At 55.2% G+C, this 22,725-nt stretch overlaps 1 protein-coding gene across 1 annotated transcript; it reads right to left on the minus strand.

The window, feature by feature from the left end:
• Window positions 1-15,131: 15,131 nt before the first annotated feature.
• LOC117865383 (uncharacterized) lies at window positions 15,132-22,025 on the minus strand. The gene is made up of 2 exons (XM_072295042.1): window positions 21,172-22,025; window positions 15,132-19,949 (listed from the first exon to the last, which is right to left on the minus strand). The coding sequence occupies exon 2, from the start codon at window positions 16,332-16,334 to the stop codon at window positions 15,144-15,146; it is 1,191 nt and encodes a 396-aa protein (XP_072151143.1). The 5' UTR covers window positions 16,335-19,949; window positions 21,172-22,025; the 3' UTR covers window positions 15,132-15,143.
• Between the last annotated feature and the right edge of the window lie 700 nt (window positions 22,026-22,725).

Genomic DNA, 22,725 nt, shown 5'->3' on the forward strand with positions numbered 1-22,725 from the left:
AGTGATTGCGGCCCTGCGCCTTCTTCCACGGGGGCTATGGCGTTCACCAAATCTTCAGCTGCTATAGACAGCTCTTGGAGTTCGCCCCAAAGTCTTCCCATGGTCTAGGCATGATCTTTGCATGCCACCATGGCCATGGCAAGCATCACGCCATTTTGCATCTTTCGGTCCCGCTGATGTTTGCAAGCAGCCTGTGCTTCCATCAGCGTAGCCCGAAGACGTTCAGCTTCATCCGCCACTCGGTTGTGCACGTTTCTCCAGTCAAGAACATGGCTCCTTGCAGCCGCCTCTTGCTTCTTGAGATCTACAAGACAACAAGTTCAATCATAGCCGACTACAGTTGGGCATACCCAGAGTAGGCAAAATACTTACCCTAATACTTCTTGTTCAGCGACTTGTAGCGGCTCTCCAGTTTTTGCTGCAGGACCGCATGATCCGTGCGTTCCACGGCAAAAGACTTCGCGCCAACTTCCTGAACCCTCAGAGCTTCTGTCAGTCGGGCACATTCCTCCTCCAGTTGATGACTTCATTCCTGAAAAAGTCCGAGTATGGAGTGATGAGTTCCAATCCTCACAACTACTCGGGTCATGCAACAACTCAACAAGGAAATTTACATGGAAGCTCCGGAAAACGTCGATGGCCTTCTGGAACTCCAAGTTGGATGGCAGGGTGACCACCGGTCTTTGAGTACTTTCAGCAAGATGAGGAGTTGTACCCAAAATGGCACCTACATCATCGTCAGTCAACCGCCTGCTACGACTACAATAACAAGACTACAGAAACATACCTGGAGTAGTTGTTTCTTTGGTTTTTTCAACACTCACTACGGCTAGTGATCTGCTAGTAGCTGCGGATAAGGCAGTACTTCCGGAACCCGATGCAGCGGCGGGAACTTCCGCCGAACGGATGACATCTTGAAGCATCGATATGGTAGCTCCAAGACGACCGGCGTCAACCCCGGGCACCTCCTCAACGATTAAATCCTCAAAAGGAACAGATATTGTAGTCGAGGGATCCGGCCCTACCCCTATTTCTACAGGATTAGTTTCCTCTGCATCTCTGCACCAAAATGCATCACTACGTGATTTCAAGCCAACTCAAAGTCATTCAAACAGACAAGAAAGCTCACCGGGTTGAACATGGCGGCAATCCCACACGTTTCTTCTCGGCGACAGGTGGCCGAGTACTGGGCGCCGCGGGAACAGCTACCGGCACTATCTTCTCACCAAGGCCTATAAAGCCAAAGTCAAGACTACAGTACCACTGAAACAAATACAATCGGAAGGGACAATGCTTACCACTAGTGATCACGCTAGACAGCAAAGTACCAATAGCAAGTACTAGCAACACCTCCTTTGCAACACCCGCTGATTCAGCAGGTAACCCCAGGACCGCCTGGTCAGCAATGGGTGGCATGGCAGCCGATGGAGTCGGCGCGGATAGCTCGGGGGCTACTCCAGTTTCTGTTGATGGCACCTTCTCTGGCACCATGTCAACAGATACATTACCGACTTCTCGGTCGGTCACGACCATTTCTTCAGAAACAGCCTCATCATCACCAAGCACCGTATCTACAGCCTTTACGAACAAGACAAAATTCGTCGCATCAATAGCAAGTTCAAATTCATCAGCTATAGATACGTTCACAACTACATACCTTGGTGCCCTGATACTTCTCAGGGGTTGCAGCAGACTTAGCCGCAGACATCTTGCGGACTACTCTACGTCTCTTGATAGGAGGAGAAGGCTCGTCCTCTGACTCCTCAGCAGCAGCTTCTGACTCTTCTTCCGACTGCGCCAAGTAGCCAGCAAGAACTCGAGACTACAAACAACAAGTCGGTATCAACAACAAATATCACATAAGTCAAAAGAGAACAAGTCAGGTGCAAAAGACATACCACTTCTGGCTCATACCAGGCGTCATACTGACACAGAGCTGCAGGGATTACTGGTACTCCCTGGTAGTTCCTGAAAAACTTGGCCAGCAGCGCCTCTACATCATCATCGGATGTATCCTCATCGAACATACTCGATGGATCTTTAAGACCTGTGTACTCACTTCCCGAGTGAGCACGTTTTTGAAGCGGCTGAACTCTTCTCTTCAGAAAGCTGGCCGCCACGTTAATCCCAGTTAGCCCGAGTGCCTTCAACTCGGTGATTTGCTGCATCAGGTGATCTAGCTTGGGAGTATCTTCAGGTTCGCTCACCCAGTATTCTGCATGCTTGGGCGCGTGACCAGTCACCACAGGCAAGCGAGGTTCATTGTTCCCGATGTAGAACCACCTTTTTTCCACTCCTATGGGAGTCAGTCAGATTATACTCAATATATGTGCCCAAGTTCCTGAGTTGGAACCCGGCGCCTCCAAAGACCTCTGTCCTATGAACACTAGGCTGCGGCTTATAGCGGAACAACTTCCTAAACAACTCGAGGCTTGGAGGAACTCCCAAATAAACTTCGCAGAGGTGTATGAAAATGGACATATGCAGTACACCATTGGGGTTCAAATGAACAAGTTGAAGCTTATAGTACTCGAGGATACCTCTGAAGAAATCGGAGGTGGGCACTGCCAACCCCCTCTCCACAAAGTGTGCGAGCATCAGTATCTCGCCTGGATGTTCCTCAAATTGCCACGCATTTGGAAAAGCTGGGCGCCACTCGAGTATTTCCTTCGGCTGTAGAAGCTTGGCATTGACTAGTGCTTGCACGGCCTCCTCCTTCATCACCGAATGCTGCCACATCACTCCAGGTGGTGGCGGCGCAGTCTGATTCATCGGCCCCACCTTCGGTGCCGGCAACACAAGTTCTTTCCCCTTCTTGGACTTCACTTTGCCCGCCGCCGGAGCCTTGCCCTGGATCTTCTTGGGTTTCTTGCCCATCTTCTTGGTGCGCATCCGCCGATTTCAACCTCAGCAAAAGGCACTCACTCTCGGATTCTCTCAAAGGGGAGCAATGGCGGCGGTGGTACTTGGCAATTGCGACGGCGCAAGCATGGAGCAGAGGCACAGGGGAGGAAGAAAAAGAGATCTGATTACTGCAGGGGGTAAACCTAACCGAAAGGGGCCCTCCAGTTTTATCTCCGCCACCTCCGGTTTCCATGCGTCAGTTGCGCAACGGACAGATTAATTGCAGATTAATCGCCTTTAACACTCAACGGCTACTCTTTTCAACGGACTGCTGACCACTTCAACAACAGAGATCGCCCAAGTGCTCGGGGGTTGCGGGTACAAAGATGAGCAAGAAGAGCAAGCTGAACCGCAAGACAAGGCTATAGTGGTGGACCAAGTGATGCCCCCTACTTTGACTTGTGAGACAAACAAGAGAAGCAAGCCTACGCCATCCTCAAGCGTCGGGCCTTTGGTCACACCAAGGCCTATGACCTAGAACTTTTGGAGAAAATAGGTATGGATATCGACTTCGCCTCTATTTGGTCTGGTATTGGGTGGGATGATTTTGTACCCGTTGTGGAGTTTAGTTCTCGTCCCCTCACCATCCAGTTTCTTTGCACTCTTCAAGAGGTGAAGGATGCCATTTCTTTCTAACTCTTCGGGAAGGAATACCATTTTTCTTGGAGGGAATTTAGCCTTCACCTTGGTTTTGGACCGTGTTGCGCTGTTTCTCTTGACAAAGCTTGTCACGATTTTTCTCAATTTTTGAACTACAATCTCTGGTCAGATTGTCCATGCCAAGTTTGCACCTTGGTGCAATGAAATTCAGAATTCAACTCTTCGTTTGATGCACAAGTGGCTGGCCATCACTCTTTCCAAGGGATGATATTAGGCCCATGCGCAACGATGAGTTAATGATTTTATATGTCATGGTCAAGAAGATCAAGATTTCCCCATTAAGGCTATGGTTAGGCAATGGCTTGAGAATTTTAAGATGACGGGTGCCATTGAATGCACTTCTTTGATCACTCGCATCACTTCAAGGATCAGGACTCTAGACGGGAATGCTATTCCCTTCATTGAGACACCTCATCCTCACATCGACGAAGTGTATTTGGTTTATGGCCACACACTTAAGAAGGGCTCAGATGATTCTTTGGTTTTCTTATTTCCCAGTTATACAAATGAAATACCATTACCTAACTCGAGGATTTGTTTGTATAATTGTTGGTCGCTAACTATACCTCTTGTGCCACAAGAAGAAGCTCGTAGGAGTAACGTTTCTAGTGTTCATGGCAGGATGAAACGAATCATGTCAAGGAGTGCAGCAATGTAGTAGCCACCACCACCATAGCCTCCCGTGTACCCAGCTCAGGCAGGATGGGCCACAGCTGGATATGTGCCTGGGCTAACACCCAAGTACACTTCCGGTTGGGACCAACTCTCCTATTAGCACGAGGCTAGTGATTCGGTGTGGCAGAGTGCCACTACAAGGTTTTACCCCTAATGCAACGGCCTAAAAGTGTTGCAATATACCAAAAATAGTTGCAATAGACAAAATTGCAACACAAAAATTTTGTTGGCAGGTGTTGCCACAGTAACCGTGGTCTAAAGTTTGCACCACGACTCATTTTGGTGTTGCAATAGGTTTTCCCCTATTGCAACACAAAGGAGTGTTGTTGCAACACCATGTAGTGTTGCAAGCCATAGTATAAGAAACCATTGTTGTTGGGGGGAAATATTGACGATCCCCTAAAAATACCACTTAAAAAAGCAGACATGAAGGCCCGGGCCCACCTAGACATGATCAAAGCTCCGCCTCGCCCGACCAAGGCGTCGGGATCGGGAACGTCCGACCCCCCTCCCCAAAGTTTCCGCCTCGCCCGACTGCGGCCCCGGGGTCGGGGGCGCCTGACCCCTCGCCACGGAGTTCCGCCTCGTCCGACCCCAAGCGAAGGGGTCGGGCGCAATGGGGCCCCCGGGGCAGGCATCCCCCTCGGATACGGTCCAGATGGACGAGACAGACAAAATCCTGTGGGTCCCCCCGTCGGCCTCGCCATAAATGCGCCGCAGGCCTGGCGGAGGGAAGGGATGACCGCGCTCCTCACGCAACCCGTCACAAGTACCCGTGCACGACCACACTGTACAGGCTACAGTGCCGGCGGCTGACTCCCATTCGCCGTAGGGTACTCATGGCCTGCGCCGGCCAGAGCGAAGGAGAGACCGGCCTGTCCTCGGGCCCCGCGCGCCCTCGGGTCCCGCACAGCAAGGATGTGACGCCCTCTCTCCAGGAGCCATCGCCTGAACAACAACATCCACCGTCCTCCCCAACAGACACCAGGATAATGACGGAACGCCCTCATCATGACCCGACGCCTACGGGTATCGAAGGAGCTATCTGTAGGGTGCAACAACAGTTGGCACACGGCGGCCTCCCCTTCCGACATGCACGCCGGCGTTCGCCAGGGGCCGGCAGAGGCGTCGGGCGCCTAGGAACTTGCTCCTCCTTCCTGCCGTATTTTTTACCATTCTACGCTTTACTCTTTACAGTCCTCTTCACCCGATCCCAACTGTAACTCCGACCACCCCCCTTGCGATATAAAAGGAGGAATCCAGGGCCGGAGGGGGGATCGGCTTCTTCTCCCAAAAGCCACAGCACACAACGACTCTTCCTGAGAGTGCAAGCACTAAAGAGACTTGGGACCAGTCCCTCTCTCGTCGACCTGTAACCCCTACTACAGAACCCCGCATGGGCAACACGAACATCCTCGATACTGGACGTAGGGCTTCCCTTGCCCGAACCAGTCTAAACCCGTGTCTCCCACGCAACCACCTGAGGCTTACGCGCATAAAAGAAATTCACTAGTCTAAGTCTTGATCCGCCGATCTTGACAACGACAGTTGGCGCGCCAGGTAGGGGACCTTTGCGCGTACATTCCCAGCCTCAGATGGCCAATTACGATAGTAGCTTTGCTTCGGGCTCCCTGATCCGATTCGGGAGCCTGGACTTCCTCGCCACCGGGGAAGGGATCGAGTTGATCCCTGTCCTCGTCCTACCCGCTCGCCCAGCTACTCCCGGCCCTGCCGCCGGGACGGCGGCGAGCGGTCGCTCGCTTGCCGGAAGGACTTCATCAAGGGGACAGCCCTTCGGGCTACGCAACGCCATGGGGGCCTACGGATGCCTCCTAGCGCGGTCAATGACCACGTCGCCCGCGAGCAACGAGCTCGTAGGCGCGACGAGGACAATCTCCGACTCTGGCTCCAGCAACGGGAGTCCCCACCCCTCACGCAAGTGCCTCGTGGTCGACGCGCACTCCGAGGGATCCAATGGCAATAATGCCGAGGGGAGACAAAGGGTTCCCCCCTCGTGCGCTGCAGCTACAACCGGAGCCTTACCAAGGGCCCCGTAGTGCTCTCGGCAACCAGAGGCGCGCATGGGCGCCCGCCAAGAAGTCGAGCACCCCCACCACGAGGGGGGAGCGTGACAACGGGCGCGTGACGTTCAGCAACGCATCTGCGCGGACGAAGAGCGTCCGCAGCTCTTCGCCCGCGCTAGCCAAAATGTCGCAGCTGCGGTGGTGTTGCTCCGCCAGCTCCCCGAACCAGCGACGCCCGAAGAGCGACGGGCACGCCAAGAGATGCGCAACCTGCTCGAGTGCGCCGCCGTCCAGCAGGCGGAAAGTTCGGCGTCCTGGCGACGTGGGCAAAACGCCAACCGGGCGACGCCTGACGCGCCCCCGGAAAGGCGGGGGGAATCAGTCCATCAACCCCCTCCGGGGGCGAATCAGGCCGCGCCCGCCCGACGGACCCCGCCACCCGTGGGAGGCGAGGCTCGATCCGTCCACCAGCGCGTCGGTCTCGTCCGCGACGCCCGCGACACCTTGAATGCGCGAAGACACTCCCGCGCGGACAGGGAGGACGGGGTAGATCGAGGCTACCACGTCCATCGTGGCGGGCGCTACGACAGCGGGGAAGACCGCAGCCCGAGCCCTGGACCGGCTGGGCCCCGGGCCTTCTCTGCGCGCATCCTAAATGCGCCCTTTCCACCGCGCTTCAGGCAACCCACGAGTATAGCCAAATACTCAGGGGAGACGAATCCTGGAGTGTGGCTCAGCGACTACCGGCTTGCATGTCAAGCCGGCGGGGCGGACGATGACCTGTTTATCATCCGCAACCTACCCCTTTTCCTGGCCGACTCCATGCGAGCTTGGCTAGAACATGTCCCTTCGGGACGCGTTCGCAACTGGAACGACCTGAAAGAGGTTTTCATTGGAAACTTCCAAGGTACGTACACGCGCCCCGGCAACTCTTGGGATCTCCGGAGCTGTCGTCAGGGGATGGACGAGTCCGTCCGGGATTACATCCGGCGCTTCTCTAGGAAAAGCACCGAGCTCTCCAACGTCGCGGACACCGACGTCATAGGAGCCTTCCTAGCAGGGACCTCCTGCCGGCCCCTTGTCCACGAGCTGGGGCGCCGAGGCCCGCGAACCATGGAGGAGCTCCTCAACATCACCACTAGCTACGCCTCTGGTGAAGAGGCCGTCGGAGCGATCTTCGACCGCTCCAAAGGCAAGGCAAAACGGGAGGAGGATGCCGACGAAGGCACCTCCAACTGCCAGCAGAAGAAGAAGGGCAAGCAACAGCGCGAGGCCCCCCTCGTGGCCGCGGTCGAGCGCAAGCGGGGGCAGCCGCCCCCCGAAGGCGCTCCCGGCTTCTTCGACAAGTTGCTCGAAGGACCGTGCCCGAACCACGAGTTCCCCGTCAAGCACGCCTACAAAGACTGTAACCTCATGAAGAGATACTTCATGGGCAATCCGGTGAAAGGCAACCGGAAGCGGAAGCCCGATGAGGAAAAGAAGGGCGACAAAGAGAAGGAAGACGGCTTCCCTAAGGTCGACGGCTGCTTCATGATCTTCGGTGGCTCCGCAGCGTACGACACCAAGCGCCAGCAAAAGCTGGAGCGCCGGGAGGTCTATGCGGCCGAGCCTGCGACTCCAGCCTTCCTCGACTTGTCCGGGCCGGCCATCACCTTCGATAGGTCCGACCACCCTGGACGCGTCCGGCATCCGGGGCGTTACCCACTCGTCGTCGACCCTATCATCGGCACGACGCGCCTCACCAAGGTACTCATGGATGGGGGCAGCGGCCTCAACCTCCTCTACGCCGAGACTCTCGACGCTATGGGGATCGATCGCTCCCACCTCCGTCCCAGCAAGGCACCTTTCCATGGCGTCGTGCCAGGGAAGCAGGCGACGCCTCTCGGGCAAATCGACCTGCCCGTTACGTTTGGGACCCCTTCCAACTACAGGAAGGAGGTCCTCACCTTCGAGGTGGTGGAGTTTCGTGGAACCTACCATGCCATCCTAGGACGGCCATGCTACGCGAAGTTCATGGCTATCCCCAACTACACCTACCTCAAGCTCAAGCTGCCGGGGCCCAACGGTCATCACCGTCGGTACGACTTTTCAGAAGGCATACGAGTGCGACGTCGAGTGTTGCGAGTACACCGCGGCCATCACCGTCACGAGCGGCATGGCGGTCCAGCTTGCGGAGGTCATCGAAGATCAGCCCGACCCCAAGCAGTCGAATACCTCCTTCGAGCCCACCGAAGGTATCAAGGAAGTCCCTCTCGATCTCGGCTGTTCCAATGGGGGGGTTGTGCGGATCAGCGCGGCCCTATCCCCCAAATAGGAAAGCGCGCTCGTCGACTTCCTCCGCGCGAACAGCGACGTCTTCGCGTGGAAGCCCTCGGACATGCCTAGCATCCCGAGAGAAGTCGCCGAGCATTCCTTGAACATCAGGGCCGGCTCCAAACCAGTGAAGCAAGGCTTGCGCCGTTTCGATGAGGAGAGGCACAGGGCCATTGGCGAAGAGCTCCAGAAGCTCCTGGTGGCCGGGTTCATCAAGGAAGTGCGCCACCCCGAGTGGCTGGCCAATCCTGTCCTTGTACCAAAAAAGAACGGGAAATGGAGGATGTGTGTCGATTATACCGGTCTCAACAAAGCATGTCCAAAGGACCCGTTTCCTTTGCCACGCATAGATCAAATAGTCGACTCAACCGCCGGGTGCGAGACCCTCAGCATCCTCGACGCATATTCCGGCTACCATCAGATCGCGATGAAAGAGGCCGACCAGCTCGCTACCTCCTTCATCACCCCCTTTGGTCCCTACTGCTACGTTAAGATGCCGTTCGGCCTCAAAAAAGCGGGGCTACCTTCCAGCGATGCATGTTGAAGTGCTTCGGAGACCTCATCGGGCGGACCGTTGAGGCCTACGTTGACGACATCGTGGTTAAATCCAGGAAGGGTGACCAGCTCGTTCCTGACCTGGAGCTAGCCTTCGAAAGGCTGAGGGATAAGCGTATTAAGCTCAATCCCGAGAAATGTGTGTTCGGTGTCCCAAGGGGCATGCTATTAGGCTTCATCGTCTCCGTGCGCGGCATCGAGGCAAACCCGGAGAAGATAGTGGACATCAATGACATAGGGCCAATCCGGAACATGAAGGGGGTGCAGCGCATCATGGGATGCTTAGCAGCTCTAAGCCGCTTCATCTCGCGCCTCGGCGAGCGAGGTCTTCCTCTCTATCGGCTCCTGAAGAAGTCTGACCACTTCGAATGGACCAGCGAGGCCCAGGAGGCACTTGACTGACTCAAGGACCTCCTAACGAAGGCCCCGATTCTAGTCCCACCCACCGACGGCGAGTCCCTCCTGCTCTACGTCGCGGCAACCACCCAGGTGGTTAGCGCGGCCCTGGTGGTGGAGCGGGAAGAAGAGGGGCACGCTCTTAAGGTGCAACGCCCAGTGTACTTCATCAGCGAAGTCTTGTCCGAGTCCAAGACACGATATCCACAGATCCAGAAGCTCGTCTACGCCATCCTCATCACGAAGAGGAAGCTGCGTCACTACTTCACCTCCCATCCGGAAACGGTCGTTTCATCATTCCCGCTTGGTGAAGTAATCCGGAACCCAAATGCTACAGGGAGAATTGCGAAGTGGGCGCTTGAGCTTATGGACCAGGGTATCACCTACGTCCCCCGCACCGCCATCAAGTCCCAGGCACTTGCCGACTTCGTGGCCGAATGGACGGAGGTTCAAGCCCCATCGGCGCCAGAGAAGCAGGAGTACTGGACGATGTACTTCGACGGGTCACTGATGAGGGCCCGCGCCGGAGAAGGCCTCATCTTCGTCTCTCCATTGGGCGTGTGCATCAGGTACATGATCCGCCTCCATTTCCCTGCATCCAATAATGTCGCCGAGTACGAAGCCCTACTCAACGGGCTCCGCATCGCCATCGAGCTGGGTATCCGTCGGCTGGACATCCGGGGCGATTCTCAGTTGGTCGTCGAACAAGTCATGAAGGAGTGGAGCTGCCACGACCCCAAAATGGCAGCCTACTGCAACGAGGTCCGTAAGCTCGAGGACAAGTTCGACGGGTTGGAGCTCAACCACGTCGCGAGGCGCTTCAACGAAGCCGCTGACGAGCTGGCGAAGGCGGCGTCCGGCCGAATGCCTGTCCCCGACGGCATTTTTGTTAGCGACCAGTTGAAGCCTTCAATCCGTTATCCGGAGCCGGCAGTGGTCGGCGAAGCACCCCCAGCCCTAGGATCGGGACCCGAGCCAGGGGAGGTTGGCGACGCGCCACCTGTCCCGGACCCGAGCATCGGTCCCGAGGGAATCAATGCTGCTTTACCCGACTCGGCCCTGGAAGCCGACCCATCCGACCCCGTGGTCATGGAAATCACGGCAGACCCCGCGGCGGGGGCCGACCCCCCGATCGACTGGAGAGCCCCGTACCTCGACTACCTTGTCCGCGATACCCTCCCGGTAGACAAAACTGAGGCCCGCAGGATCGCGCGCCGCGCCAAATCCTTCACCATCATCGACCAGGAGCTCTACAAGAGAAGTCACACTGGGATCCTCCAGCGCTGCATCCCGGTCGAGCAGGGGAAGGCGCTGATCCAGGATATCCACGCCGGGGCTTGTGGTCACCACGCCGCGCCAAGGACACTTGTTGGCAACGCCTTCCGACAAGGTTTTTACTGGCCAACCGCGGTCGCGGATGCTACCCAGGTAGTCCGCACCTGTGAAGGATGCCAGTTCTTTGCCCGCCAAACTCACCTGCCTGCGCAGGCATTGCAAACCATCCCCATCACATGGCCGTTTGCGGTCTGGGGGCTAGATCTCGTCGGACCCTTCAAAAAGGCGCCCGGGGGCTTCACCCATCTTCTCGTCACTGTCGACAAGTTCTCCAAATGGATCGAAGCAAGACCAGTGGCGCAAATCAGGTCCGAGCAAGTGGTACAGTTCTTCACCGACATCATCCACCGCTTCGGGATCCCAAATTCCATCATCACCGACAACGGCACGCAGTTCACCGGGAAGAGATTCCTCCAGTTCTGCGATGACCACCACATCCGAGTGGATTGGGCGGCAGTGGCGCACCCCCGCACGAATGGGCAAGTCGAGCGAGCCAACAGCATGATACTCCAGGGTCTCAAGCCACGGATCTTTGACCGCCTTAAAAAGTTCAGCGGACGGTGGGTTGCGGAGCTTCCCGCAGTCCTCTGGAGCTTGAGGACGACCCCCAGCCGGGCGACGGGGTTCACCCCGTTCTTCATGATCTATGGGTCAGAGGCCATCTTGCCCACCGACCTAGAGTATGGGTCGCTGAGGGTCAAGGCATACGACGAACAAGGAAACCAGGCATCACTCGAGGACGCACAAGATCAACTCGACGAGGCACGAGACGTAGCCCTACTACACTCGACTAAATACCAGCAGGCCCTACGGCGTTACCACAACCGCAGGATACAAGGACGCGCCTTCAACGTCGGTGATTTAGTGCTCCGCCTCGCCCAAGACAATAGGGGTCGGCACAAGTTGACTCCCCCATGGGAAGGCCCGTTCATCGTCGTACAAGTACTACGACCAGGCACCTACAAGCTGGCAACTCCCGACGGGCAGATCTTCAGCAACGCCTGGAACATAGAACAGCTAAGGCGCTTTTACCCATAGCTCTTATTTCCAAGTTCTGCATAAACTTGCCATCATTTCCGTTCTTTCATTTAAGCTCAGGGGCATCCGACCCTGGCCTCGTTCCAGGGCCGCATACCCCTCGGGGGCTACCAGTTTTGTTCTTCTGCGAAAAAAGAAACCCCGAGCCACCTCGGTTCAGGCCTTTTCCTTTAAGCTCAGGGGTATCCGACCTTGGCCTTGCTCCAGGACCGCATACCCCTCGGGGGCTATCAGGGGTCCCGACCCCAGCCACTTGGCGCCATCTAAAAGAAACGGTTTTTCTTTTTTCAAACCGAACACTCCCTTTCTAGACCCTTGGGCGCAAAAAAGCTTAGGATGCGTGAACAGTGCTTAGGCAAGTTTGATCGGACTGCGAAAAAACCTACGCCCCAGCGGCTACGGCACCTTCGCTCATCAAAACTTACTCACGCACTCGGCGACGCATTCTAAGCTTTCGAGCTCAAAAGGAACAGTAAAGGGGATCGGGATTTTTTGCGTAACAAAGTCATAGAACAGGCCCGTATGGCCGACGCAAAACGAGTTTAAAGACTGACATAATTACAAACTTTTTGGGGCACAAGCCCGGTACAGCTAACTTGACGAGGGGTCGGCAGGAGGGGCGGCCTCATCCTCCAGGAGCTTCGCGACGGCCTCCGCCTGCGCGGTCACCGCGGCATCGATCCCGTCCAGCTCAGCTTCGGTGTAGCCCGCGGCGTACCCTTCACTCATCCCGGCAAAGTTGATGCCAGAATAGTGAGAGCCGAAGACCCCGAAGGCTCGCCGCACGCCAAGGTGAAGCGCGTCCACGGCGATCTCGCGACGCCGACGGCGTACCCCGAGGACACGAGCTGGCAGAGAGCTCGACCCCTCCTCCGGAGCTACGCCAAAGTCGTCGCAGACGATGCGGGCCGCATCTCGCAGGGCGCTGTGCTCACCGCGCTCCTCGTCGAGCAGACCCCGCAACTTGGCGATTTCACCTGCAGAAACCATCCAGAAAATCCCACCAAGTCAAAGAACAGAACACAAACAACATGGGAACGCGGGAACGGAAGAAACCTCACCGTTGGCCTGGGTCTTCAACTCACGCTCCCGGTCGGCCCCTCGGGACACGGCGGACTGAAGTCCCAGCACTTGCGAGCAAAGTTGGCCAGTCTCCGTGCGGAGGGCTTCACGCTCCCCCCCTCAGCTGCGCAAGCTCCTCGGCGTCGCGGCGGGCCCTCTCAGCAGCAACTTGAAGCCCCTCGGCATCGCGGCGGGCCCTTTCGGCGACGGCCTGGAACTCCTCAAGGTCGAGGCGGGCCTTCTCGGTGATGGCTTGGAGCCTGTCCCCCGCACGCCGCGCCTCCTCCAACGCCGCCCGCTCACGCCCTTGCAGGTCGTGAATGACCCCCTGGGCGGCGCTGAGTTGCAGGGACAGGTCCCTGGTGCACTCCCTTTCGGTATTGAAGCGATCCCAGAGACCCTGCTGCCGCTAGAGGAAATCAGATTTCCCCCGACTGCCCTCTTGGAGAGCCTGCAAAGCAACACGCCGTTAAGGCAAAAGGCAAAAGGGAGGTACTCATCACCAACAGCAGGAGCAACATACCTGGCTGCCAGGGAGGACGGTGTTGCCTAGAACTCCCAGCGCTGAAGACAGAGCCGCCTGGACCTGGGCGATGCCGCCCTGCACCGCCTGCCACTTGTGCCACTCGGCGACGTCGTCCAGCGCGAAGAGATGCCTCGGCGGGTCATCGCGGGATGACCAGCGGAGGACGGACCCTCTCCACGCCCTGGGAACGGAGGAGGCCGAGGCCGAGGCAGGGGCCGACCCCGACGCTGCCGTCAAGGTCGGCACCATGGCACTAGAAGCCACCGGGTCTACCGACGGCCCCGACACCTGCACGCTCGTCGCCGCCAAGGCCGTCGGCGGTATCCCGGTAGGCACCTCTACCTCAGCCGCCGGAGCCACTCCCACGGGCGTGATCGGGGCGGAGGTCCCTGCCTCCATCACCACCGCGCCTCCAGGAGCAGGCACTCCCTCCGCCTCTGATCCCGCCACGGCTGCGGAGGCATCCGCCCTACCTCCCGTCGCCGCCGTCCCCTCCGCCTCGTCGACGTCGAGGTCGATCACCTCCCCGGCCTGAGAACCCGGGAGGACCGCGCTCTGAGCTGAAGGGGCGACCGGGGGAACCGAAGGCGGGGTGGAGGAGTCCGCTCCCCCTCCCACGGCTGACGACGCCGTCGCTCTGCCAGCCGCCACCACAGGGGCCACCTCCGAGGGGGGATCCGCGGCCGCACCAGGAACCCCGCCGCTCGCCGCGGGCGGGGCCACGGACCGCCCCCCGGAGGAGGTCGACAACCGCAGCGCCTTCTTGGGCGCCAACTGCAGGGTGAGGCCACGGGGAGTAGTGCTGCACATCAACGGCCAGACGTCAGCAGAAACGAATGAAAAAGAGGAGAGGAACGACACGCAGGGAAGGCCAACTTACGTCCTCGAAGCACAAGGGCGGCGCGCGCGCTTCAACTCGGAGCCAGACGCCGACCCCGGGGCATCTGGCAACGGCCGCTTGTCGCTGCTTCGCTGCTCTCCGGCAACGGGCACGGCGGTGGAGGCAGGCTCCATGGACCCCCGAGGAGCGCCCTGAACGGACTCCTGGGGAGCGCCCCGCGCCAGACCCAAAGCCGTGGCGGGGGGAGGCTCCGAAGACCCCCGAGGGGCGCTCCGTGTCGACACCAGGGGGGCACCCCTTGCCGACCCCGGGGGAGCGTCCCGCGCCCGCTCCTGGGGGACGCCCTGCGCCGACCCCTGGGAGGCGTCCCGCACCTGCTCCTGGGGGACGTCCTGCGCCGACCCCTGGGGGGCGGCCCGCTCCAGCTCTTGGTGCACGCACTGTGCTGGCCTCTGAGGCACAGCCCCAGGGCCTGGAGGAGTCGAAGCCCGGATGGACGCCTCCCCCGCTTCACCTCCCGCGGCCGTCTGCGGGGGTGCCTCACGAATCACCAAGGCCCCCAAACGGGGGGGAACCAGCTCCTCCTCCTCATCACCTTCCTCATCTTCATCCTCTTCATCTTCATCATCATCGTCGTCATCGTCGTCGGACACGACCGACCCCCTCCGCCGCCGCTGGAACTCCTTGGCGGCCTTCTTCCGCTTCCTCGCCGTCTCCTTGTCCTTGCGGCGCTTCTGCGCCTCGGCTTGGAGACGATTGCGAGTTCTCCGTTCGGCATCTTCCGGCACCGGCGGAAGGGAGTCCGTGACCCGGGTTAGCGAGCCCTGCAAACGCAAAACAGCTCCACGTCAGAGCGACAAATAGCAGGACACAAAGGAAGGAAGATGATGCCCCAACTCCTTACCAGGTCTATGAAGCCCGCCTCCGGGCGCATCGGCGGGTGCCCGGGAATCGGGTACTTGACGTCCTTGTCCTCCAGCGCCTCCCGAAGCCATTGCCGAATCTCGGAGGCGGCGAGCGTGCCCGTCGCTAGGGCGGTGCCCTCGGTCGGCGTGTCAGGGGTCATGGCGCCGAGCGGACGGGTCCGGAGCATCAGCGGCGCCACCCGTCGGGCGTGGTACGCTCCGATGACCCCGGCGCCGGTGAGCCCGTTCCTCTTCAGCTGCTCGATGGCCTGCAGCAGGTCGGAGAACCGCTTCTTCTTCTTCTCCACCGGCCCGTACGCCCATACCTCCGGCGCCGCGTCGATGGTGCGGCCAGTGAAAGCCGGCAGGGGGGAGTCCGGGTAGCTCTTCACGTAGAACCACTGGTTGTGCCACCCCTTGTGGGACGCCGAGGTCTTCACCGTCATGTACTCTTTGGAGCGAGTATGACGAAGATGGATCCCGGCGCACCCGATCGGCACCGGAGGCGACCGCTGCTGGCTCCCGGCTTTCCCCGACTTCTGGTACAAACTCACTGTGAAAAAGTATTTCCACAGCGAGAAGTGGGGCTCGATGCCCAGGAATCCCTCGCACAGCGCGATGAACGCCGCAATGTGCTGGATCCCGTTGGGGTTGAGGTGCTGGAGCTCGAGCCCATAGTGGTGGAGGAGCCCGCGGAAGAAGCGGCTCGGGGGAGAAGCGAACCCCCGCTCATGGAAGTGAGCGAATGAGATGACGTAGCCGGGGGGAGGCGACGGAACTTGCTCCATCCCCGGCAGCTCCCACTCGCCCGCCGCCGTCCTCTCGCAGAGGAGACCCTTCCGCACCAGGCCCTCGGCGCGCGAGGAGGTGAAATGAGAAACCCCCCAGGAACCCATTGCCGGAGGAGGGAGGAGATCGACGGAGACGGGAAGAAGAGCGCGTGGCTTGGAGCGAAGGAAACGAGGCAAGCGCGGATGAACTGAGCGTGAGGCTGGAAGGCAAGAAGGCTCGAATGCGGAAGGAAGGCGAAACCGGCGCGGCGAGCTCCTGCTTTTATAGGAAAGGTACCAGGGAAGCCAAATCGACGCCCCGGCCGCCATAAATGCAGCGCCAGGTACGCCCCTGCCACGCCCGTTTCCTTTTCAAAAACCGCGCGCACGATCGGCCGCGAAAACATCCTATCCTCCTCGATTCACGGGACGGCGCTCCCCATAACTCCACTTCCCGGGTAGCACACCCACGACGTCCCCCACGTTCGGCCCAGGCGCAACGACTGCTCCGTTCCGGCCCAAGGCCCACAGGGAGGTAAGAAAGGGATACGGGGCTGAAAACGCCCCTACGGCCCATTACGGTCCAGAGGTTCGAAAGCTGGCCCGACACGGGTTCGACAGCTGCCTCAGGACGTCCCCCGAGCAAGGGGTGAGAAGGGACGGGTCCGCTAGCGGCCAATACCCAGGCGAGCGAAAGCCAAGGGCGCCCCAACCTCACGTTCGAGTCCCGCCCGGTATAAAATTCATGGTTTTTCCACGGGGAAAGGCAACGAGCCCCCAGATCCGGTCGAACGGATCCGGGAACTATATGAACTGGCCGGCGGGAAATTGGATTGCGCCACCAGCTTGGCCCGAGCCGGACCCCCCCCGAACGGGGACCGGGACTCCACTCGAACCTACCCGTTTGCAGCTCAAACGAGCACCACGGTTCGTCCAACGCGGATAACGTGGCCCGGCTCAACCCCTCCGTCCTAGCGAACGGACGCTTGAGGGACAACGATCAAAAGTCGACCTAGCCTCCCGATCGGTTTCCTGCAACGAGCAGGAGCTCGGGGGCCAGTTTCGCAACCAACTACCACGCGTGTGGTCACAATTCGCAGGTTCCCCAGCCAAGCTGAAATAAAACAAGCGCGCCATAAAACAGAGCCCGCGGCGAAAACAGCGAAAGAAGCCTCCAGAGGAGCACTTCTGCTCCACCACAGGCTCGGGGGCTACTGTTGGGGGGAAATATTGACGATCCCCTAAAAATACCACTTAAAAAAGCAGACACGAAGGCCCGGGCCCACCTAGACATGATCAAAGCTCCGCCTCGCCCGACCAAGGCGCCGGGATCGGGAACGTCCGACCCCCCTCCCCAAAGTTTTTGCCTCGCCTGACTGCGGCCCCGGGGTCGGGGGCGCCCGACCCCTCGCCACGGAGTTCCGCCTCGTCCGACCCCAAGCGAAGGGGTCGGGCGCAATGGGGCCCCCGGGGCAGGCATCCCCCTCGGATACGGTCCAGATGGACGAGACAGACAAAATCCTATGGGTCCCCCCATCGGCCTCGCCATAAATGCGCCGCAGGCCTGGCGGAGGGAAGGGATGACCGCGCTCCTCACGCAACCCGTCACAAGTACCCGTGCACGACCACACTGTACAGGCTACAGTGCCGGCGGCTGACTCCCATTCGCCGCAGGGTACTCATGGCCTGCGCCGGCCGGAGCGAAGGAGAGACCGGCCTGTCCTCGGGCCCCGCGCGTCCTCAGGTCCCGCACAGCAAGGATGTGATGCCCTCTCTCCAGGAGCCATCGCCTGAACAACAGCATCCACCATCCTCCCCAACAGACACCAGGATAACGACGGAACGCCCTCATCATGACCCGCCTACGGGTATCGAAGGAGCTATCTGTAGGGTGCAACAACAGTTGGCACACGGTGGCCTCCCCTTCCGGCATGCACGCCGGCGTTCGCCAGGGGCCGGCAGAGGCGTCGGGCGCCTAGGAACTTGCTCCTCCTTCCTACCGTATTTTTTACCATTCTACGCTTTACTCTTTACAGTCCTCTTCACCCGATCCCAACTGTAACTCCGGCCACCCCCCTTGATATATAAAAGGAGGAATCCAGGGCCGGAGGGGGGATCGGCTTCGTCTCCCAAAAGCCACAGCACACAACGACTCTTCCTGAGAGCGCAAGCACTAAAGAGACTTGGGACCAGTCCCTCTCTCGTCGACCTGTAACCCCTACTACAGAACCCCGCGTGGGCAACACGAACATCCTCGATACTGGACATAGGGCTTCCCTTGCCCGAACAAGTCTAAACCCGTGTCTCCCACGCAACCACCTGAGGCTTACGCGCATAAAAGAAATTCACTAGTCTAAGTCTTGATCTGCCGATCTTGACAACGACAATTGTGGGTGTTGCAATAGTTACTATTGCAACACACCCGGTGTTGCTAGAAATACCTATTGCCACATACCCAAAGAGTGGCAATATGTGCACTAGCAACGACAATGGGTGTTGCAATAGACCTTATTGCCAGACATCAATAGCATTGCAATAGATGGACCCTCTATTGCCACGCTATCTCTGTTGTTGCTATAGGTGGAACCCTCTATTTCCACGATAAATATTTGGTTTCTACAATTAGCCTCTCTATTGCCACACTATCTATGTGGTTGCTATAGGTGGAACCCTCTATTGCCACGATCAATACTGGTTGCGATACTTGAACCCTTTATTGCCACGCTTACTATTGTGTTGCTACAGTTTGGAGACTCTATTGTCACTCCCACTATTTCGTTGGTATGATGTTTTTTGCCACACCATTTGTTTGTTACTATATCATATATTGCAACACCAAATTATTATGTCGAGAGTCCATATTGCAATGTTTGCTTCAAACAATAATGCATGCCGAACAATATAGGATGAAAGAAGCAGTTAGACATCCATTAATCCAAAATATGCTTTGTTCGTACAAATGATTAATGAAACCATCCAATGTCAAACATAGTCGATAACACACGCACAACTGAAACACATAAGGTATCGGACACACACTAGCTATTTTGAACACATCAAAATGAAATGAACTATGTCTAACACTTGTAGCAAAGGTTGGATTGATGTTGACTGTCCCATCACTTGCGCACTTCACTTGAACTCAATTTTGCTCATGAAAAAAATCAGTAACATTGGTATTTGCATTTGATAAACTGAAATTATATTTTGGCAACAACAGCATGGACTGAACCATTTCAAAGGTAAGCAATTTGGAATCATAAATTAAAAACTAATGGGTTCGCAATTTTGCTGATTCATTCAAAGTAAAATTATCCATCAAAAGACTATATGATCAATTTTTCCCTTACAACAATGGCAATGTGTTTTGCTATCAACTGATGGGCTTAATGGAATGTACCCTGCAGCAACAATAATTTGCAATGAATACAGAGATGATTCCAAATTTGATAGAATTGAATATTGAGCTATAGGGTATAGACCATTTGTCAAAAGAAAATGTGTCCTATTTGGTCATAACTCTATAACTGGTTGCACGCTATCATTAGTAAAGCTAGGAAACATAATGATGGTGATTTCCTAATAAAAGAACTATGGAATGTAAGTGTGCATGTTACCAAGCACAATAAAAGATTGCTCACTCATAAATGGAAATAATCTAAGCTAAAAATTTAGAACAGTGTCATGTGAATCATCAAGTAGATGATAATCACAAAGCACAATCAGAAGTATGTTTATGGCAGAAGTATGTTTATGGCAACTTGTTTGCACTCACCTTAGATGATAATCACATGATATAATGAAGTTGATTCAGAAGCTTGTCCTTACTAACTAAACCAGTCCACCCCAAACCAGAACCAAATTCACCTCCATGTGAAGCCAATACAGCTGTGTGTTGGATACCCAAGCGACAGCAAGCTATGCCTCCTCCTGCCGCTTAGTATCCTGCACTTTGAATTATGAGTACAACTAATACTCAACAAAAACTAGACAACATAGCAACAGGAAAGAAAAATTTCTAGAAAGTATAGCACAAGGAAGAAACTATATTATTATTTTGTTAAGTAATTTGTTATTTGAATAAAAGCATAAAAGCATAGATAATCACAGAGCACATAGCCATACAATAGTCATAAAACATAGAAATAACTACTAGGAAAATAAAAGAACTTGCATCAATAGTCATTGTTTACGTGAACTCGTTATTACACTATCACAGAGCCATACATAAAAGCATAGAGACATTACACTAATTGAGCACCATAGGAAAACTACATACACAACTTTGATTATAAGCTCCTATCTATTCCTTTTATTTAGAAGGTTCATTATATGCACTAATCACTTCTAATGTCACTTGTGCAATTTAATGAATAAAACTTAACACATGCAGGCCCAACACCAGATAAGTCAGGCTAGCAGGAAGCTAGCTACGTGCGTCAAAAAATTTCCAAAGTGAGAGATAACTACTAAGGCCTAACAAGGAAGCCACAAGAATCCGCAGGTCTAAATCTTTATCCTCAAACTTCTTCAGGAAAGGGTGATTCTATGAGAACATAAATGATAATTCAGTACAACTTACTCAATAAGCAACCAACAGTCAGATTCACTAGAAACTTAAATCAGTCAAAAGGCAATGCTGACCAAGAGTTCTACAGCAGACATCCGCTGAGCTGGATCCTTTTGTATGTTGCAAACCAATATAGTAAAAAAATATATAAAGCTTCAGTACATTGCATACTGATAACGTAAATCAACAATGATAAGTTAGTAAGAAATAATATTAGTTGAGCTCAAGATGTGCATTTTTCTTTTATACAAAATTTATCATGATATTTAAGATGTCAATGAACAGAAGAGCAATACATTAGTACACTGTATTACAACGAAATTTTCCTAGAGTAGATACAGTCACAACCTCAGCATCAACTTGACATGCAAACTTGTGGGTCAATTACAATGTTTTCAGCATATAATCAACTCTAACACGAAGTTTATAACAAAAGGCCCCATGATAAAATATGGGCTTAATTGGGTTTCTAATTATCCAAAAAATTATTTGCAAATAAATGAGAATTGTGTTCCATTAACTCGTGAAGCTCAAATGCACAAACTACTGCTATTGTACTGAAAAATATGTTCATCCAACAGGTATGTAATAAATTACCAGATAGTCCTCTATCTGTGACGATCAATGGAATCACCAGAAATATTGCATTTAGCACCGAACAGATGGATTGTAGAGTTCAATCTTATTATAAATACCTAAAGATGTCAATTTGAACACATTGAAGAGCATAGGAACAGAGATTAGGAAGAAAGCTATTTTGCAAATTTACCCTGAACACTTCTACTTATGACAAATGTGCAGGGAGGCAGGCAGGGGCAGCCGGCGGTGGGGGCCAAGCCTAGGGGCATGGCATCGGTTGCAGGGAGGTGGGTAGGGGCGGCCGACTACAGGGGCCAAGCCCGACGGAGGCAACGAGGCGGGCAGGGCAAACCAAGCCGGCAACGGGCGGCGAACTAAGACGGCGGTGACAGGATCTACAGGAGGTGGCGGCAGATGCTCCCGGCGGTGGACGGGAGCCAGCGGCGGGATCTCTAGGAGGTGGACGGGAGCCGGCAATGGGATTTGCAATTGGCACACAGCAGACGCTCCAGACACCGACAGGATCTACATGAGGTGGCGGCGGATGCTCCCGGCGGTGAGATCTGCAGGAGGCAGACGAGAGCCAGCAATGGGATCTGCAAGAGGCGGATGGCGGACGCTCCCAGCGGCAGATGGGAGCCGGCGACGATCACAGGATCTCCGGAGAGGAAGGCGCGTGTGGTGGTGAGGGTGGCCAGTGGGGAGGCTGGTGGCGCCCTGACGATGCGCAGCCAGTGGCACGCGCGAGCACCGCCCGCGGGCGAGGGAGCAAGGGCGGCGCGCGAGGGGCACTGGTGGCACCGCGAGGGGTGCGGCCAGGGGATGGATCGGTAAGGTTGAAACGTGGAGGAGCTGGGCCTTAGAACAGTTTTGTAGTTCTTTTTTATGCTAGTTGAGATCTTGATCGACGTTTTGTAGATGAATGGTTAGGAGGAGCTGGGCCTTAGAAGAAACGGCTCAGGACAAGATATTTCAGCCCGTTAAACAAAATCAATCAGCATGTTTATTGTTTAAATAGAAATACATTTAAATTAAAAAAAAATTCTTATGAGGAGCAAAATTTCCAAGCCAGAGCAAAATTTTAATTTTGTTGAGAATTTGAATTTAATGAAATGTATTATATCCATGAACTTTCCACATTGTATGAAATGTAATTAAATATCATTGTTTGTATACATGGTTTAACATTCCCATATACTTTTAATTTTGAATTTTCATTTGCCAGACCTATGATGGGAGAAATTTTCATTTGGATGGAATCGCTTTATATTTCAGCTATTTACTTATATAGACATAACTGAATAAACATGAAGTTAGCAATTATTTTTTTCTAAGAATGGGATAAAATTATATTTTTCATGTATGAAGCTAATAATTTGATTTCTAAGAATGGGTAGCTTAGAAATATTTTTTACATGACAAGATTAGCAAAGGTCCCAACCTACCATTGCTAGTACAACTCGGATGATCAACATTGATAGTGCAGGTTACATGCTATGTTTTGAGATTGATGTTAACAATGGCTATCTAGGTGACACTAATTTGGAATAAGTGACATAGATGTGCTCATCC

The sequence above is a fragment of the Setaria viridis genome, chromosome 7 (genome assembly GCF_005286985.2).
Source record: "Setaria viridis chromosome 7, Setaria_viridis_v4.0, whole genome shotgun sequence".
Lineage (NCBI taxonomy): Eukaryota > Viridiplantae > Streptophyta > Magnoliopsida > Poales > Poaceae > Setaria > Setaria viridis.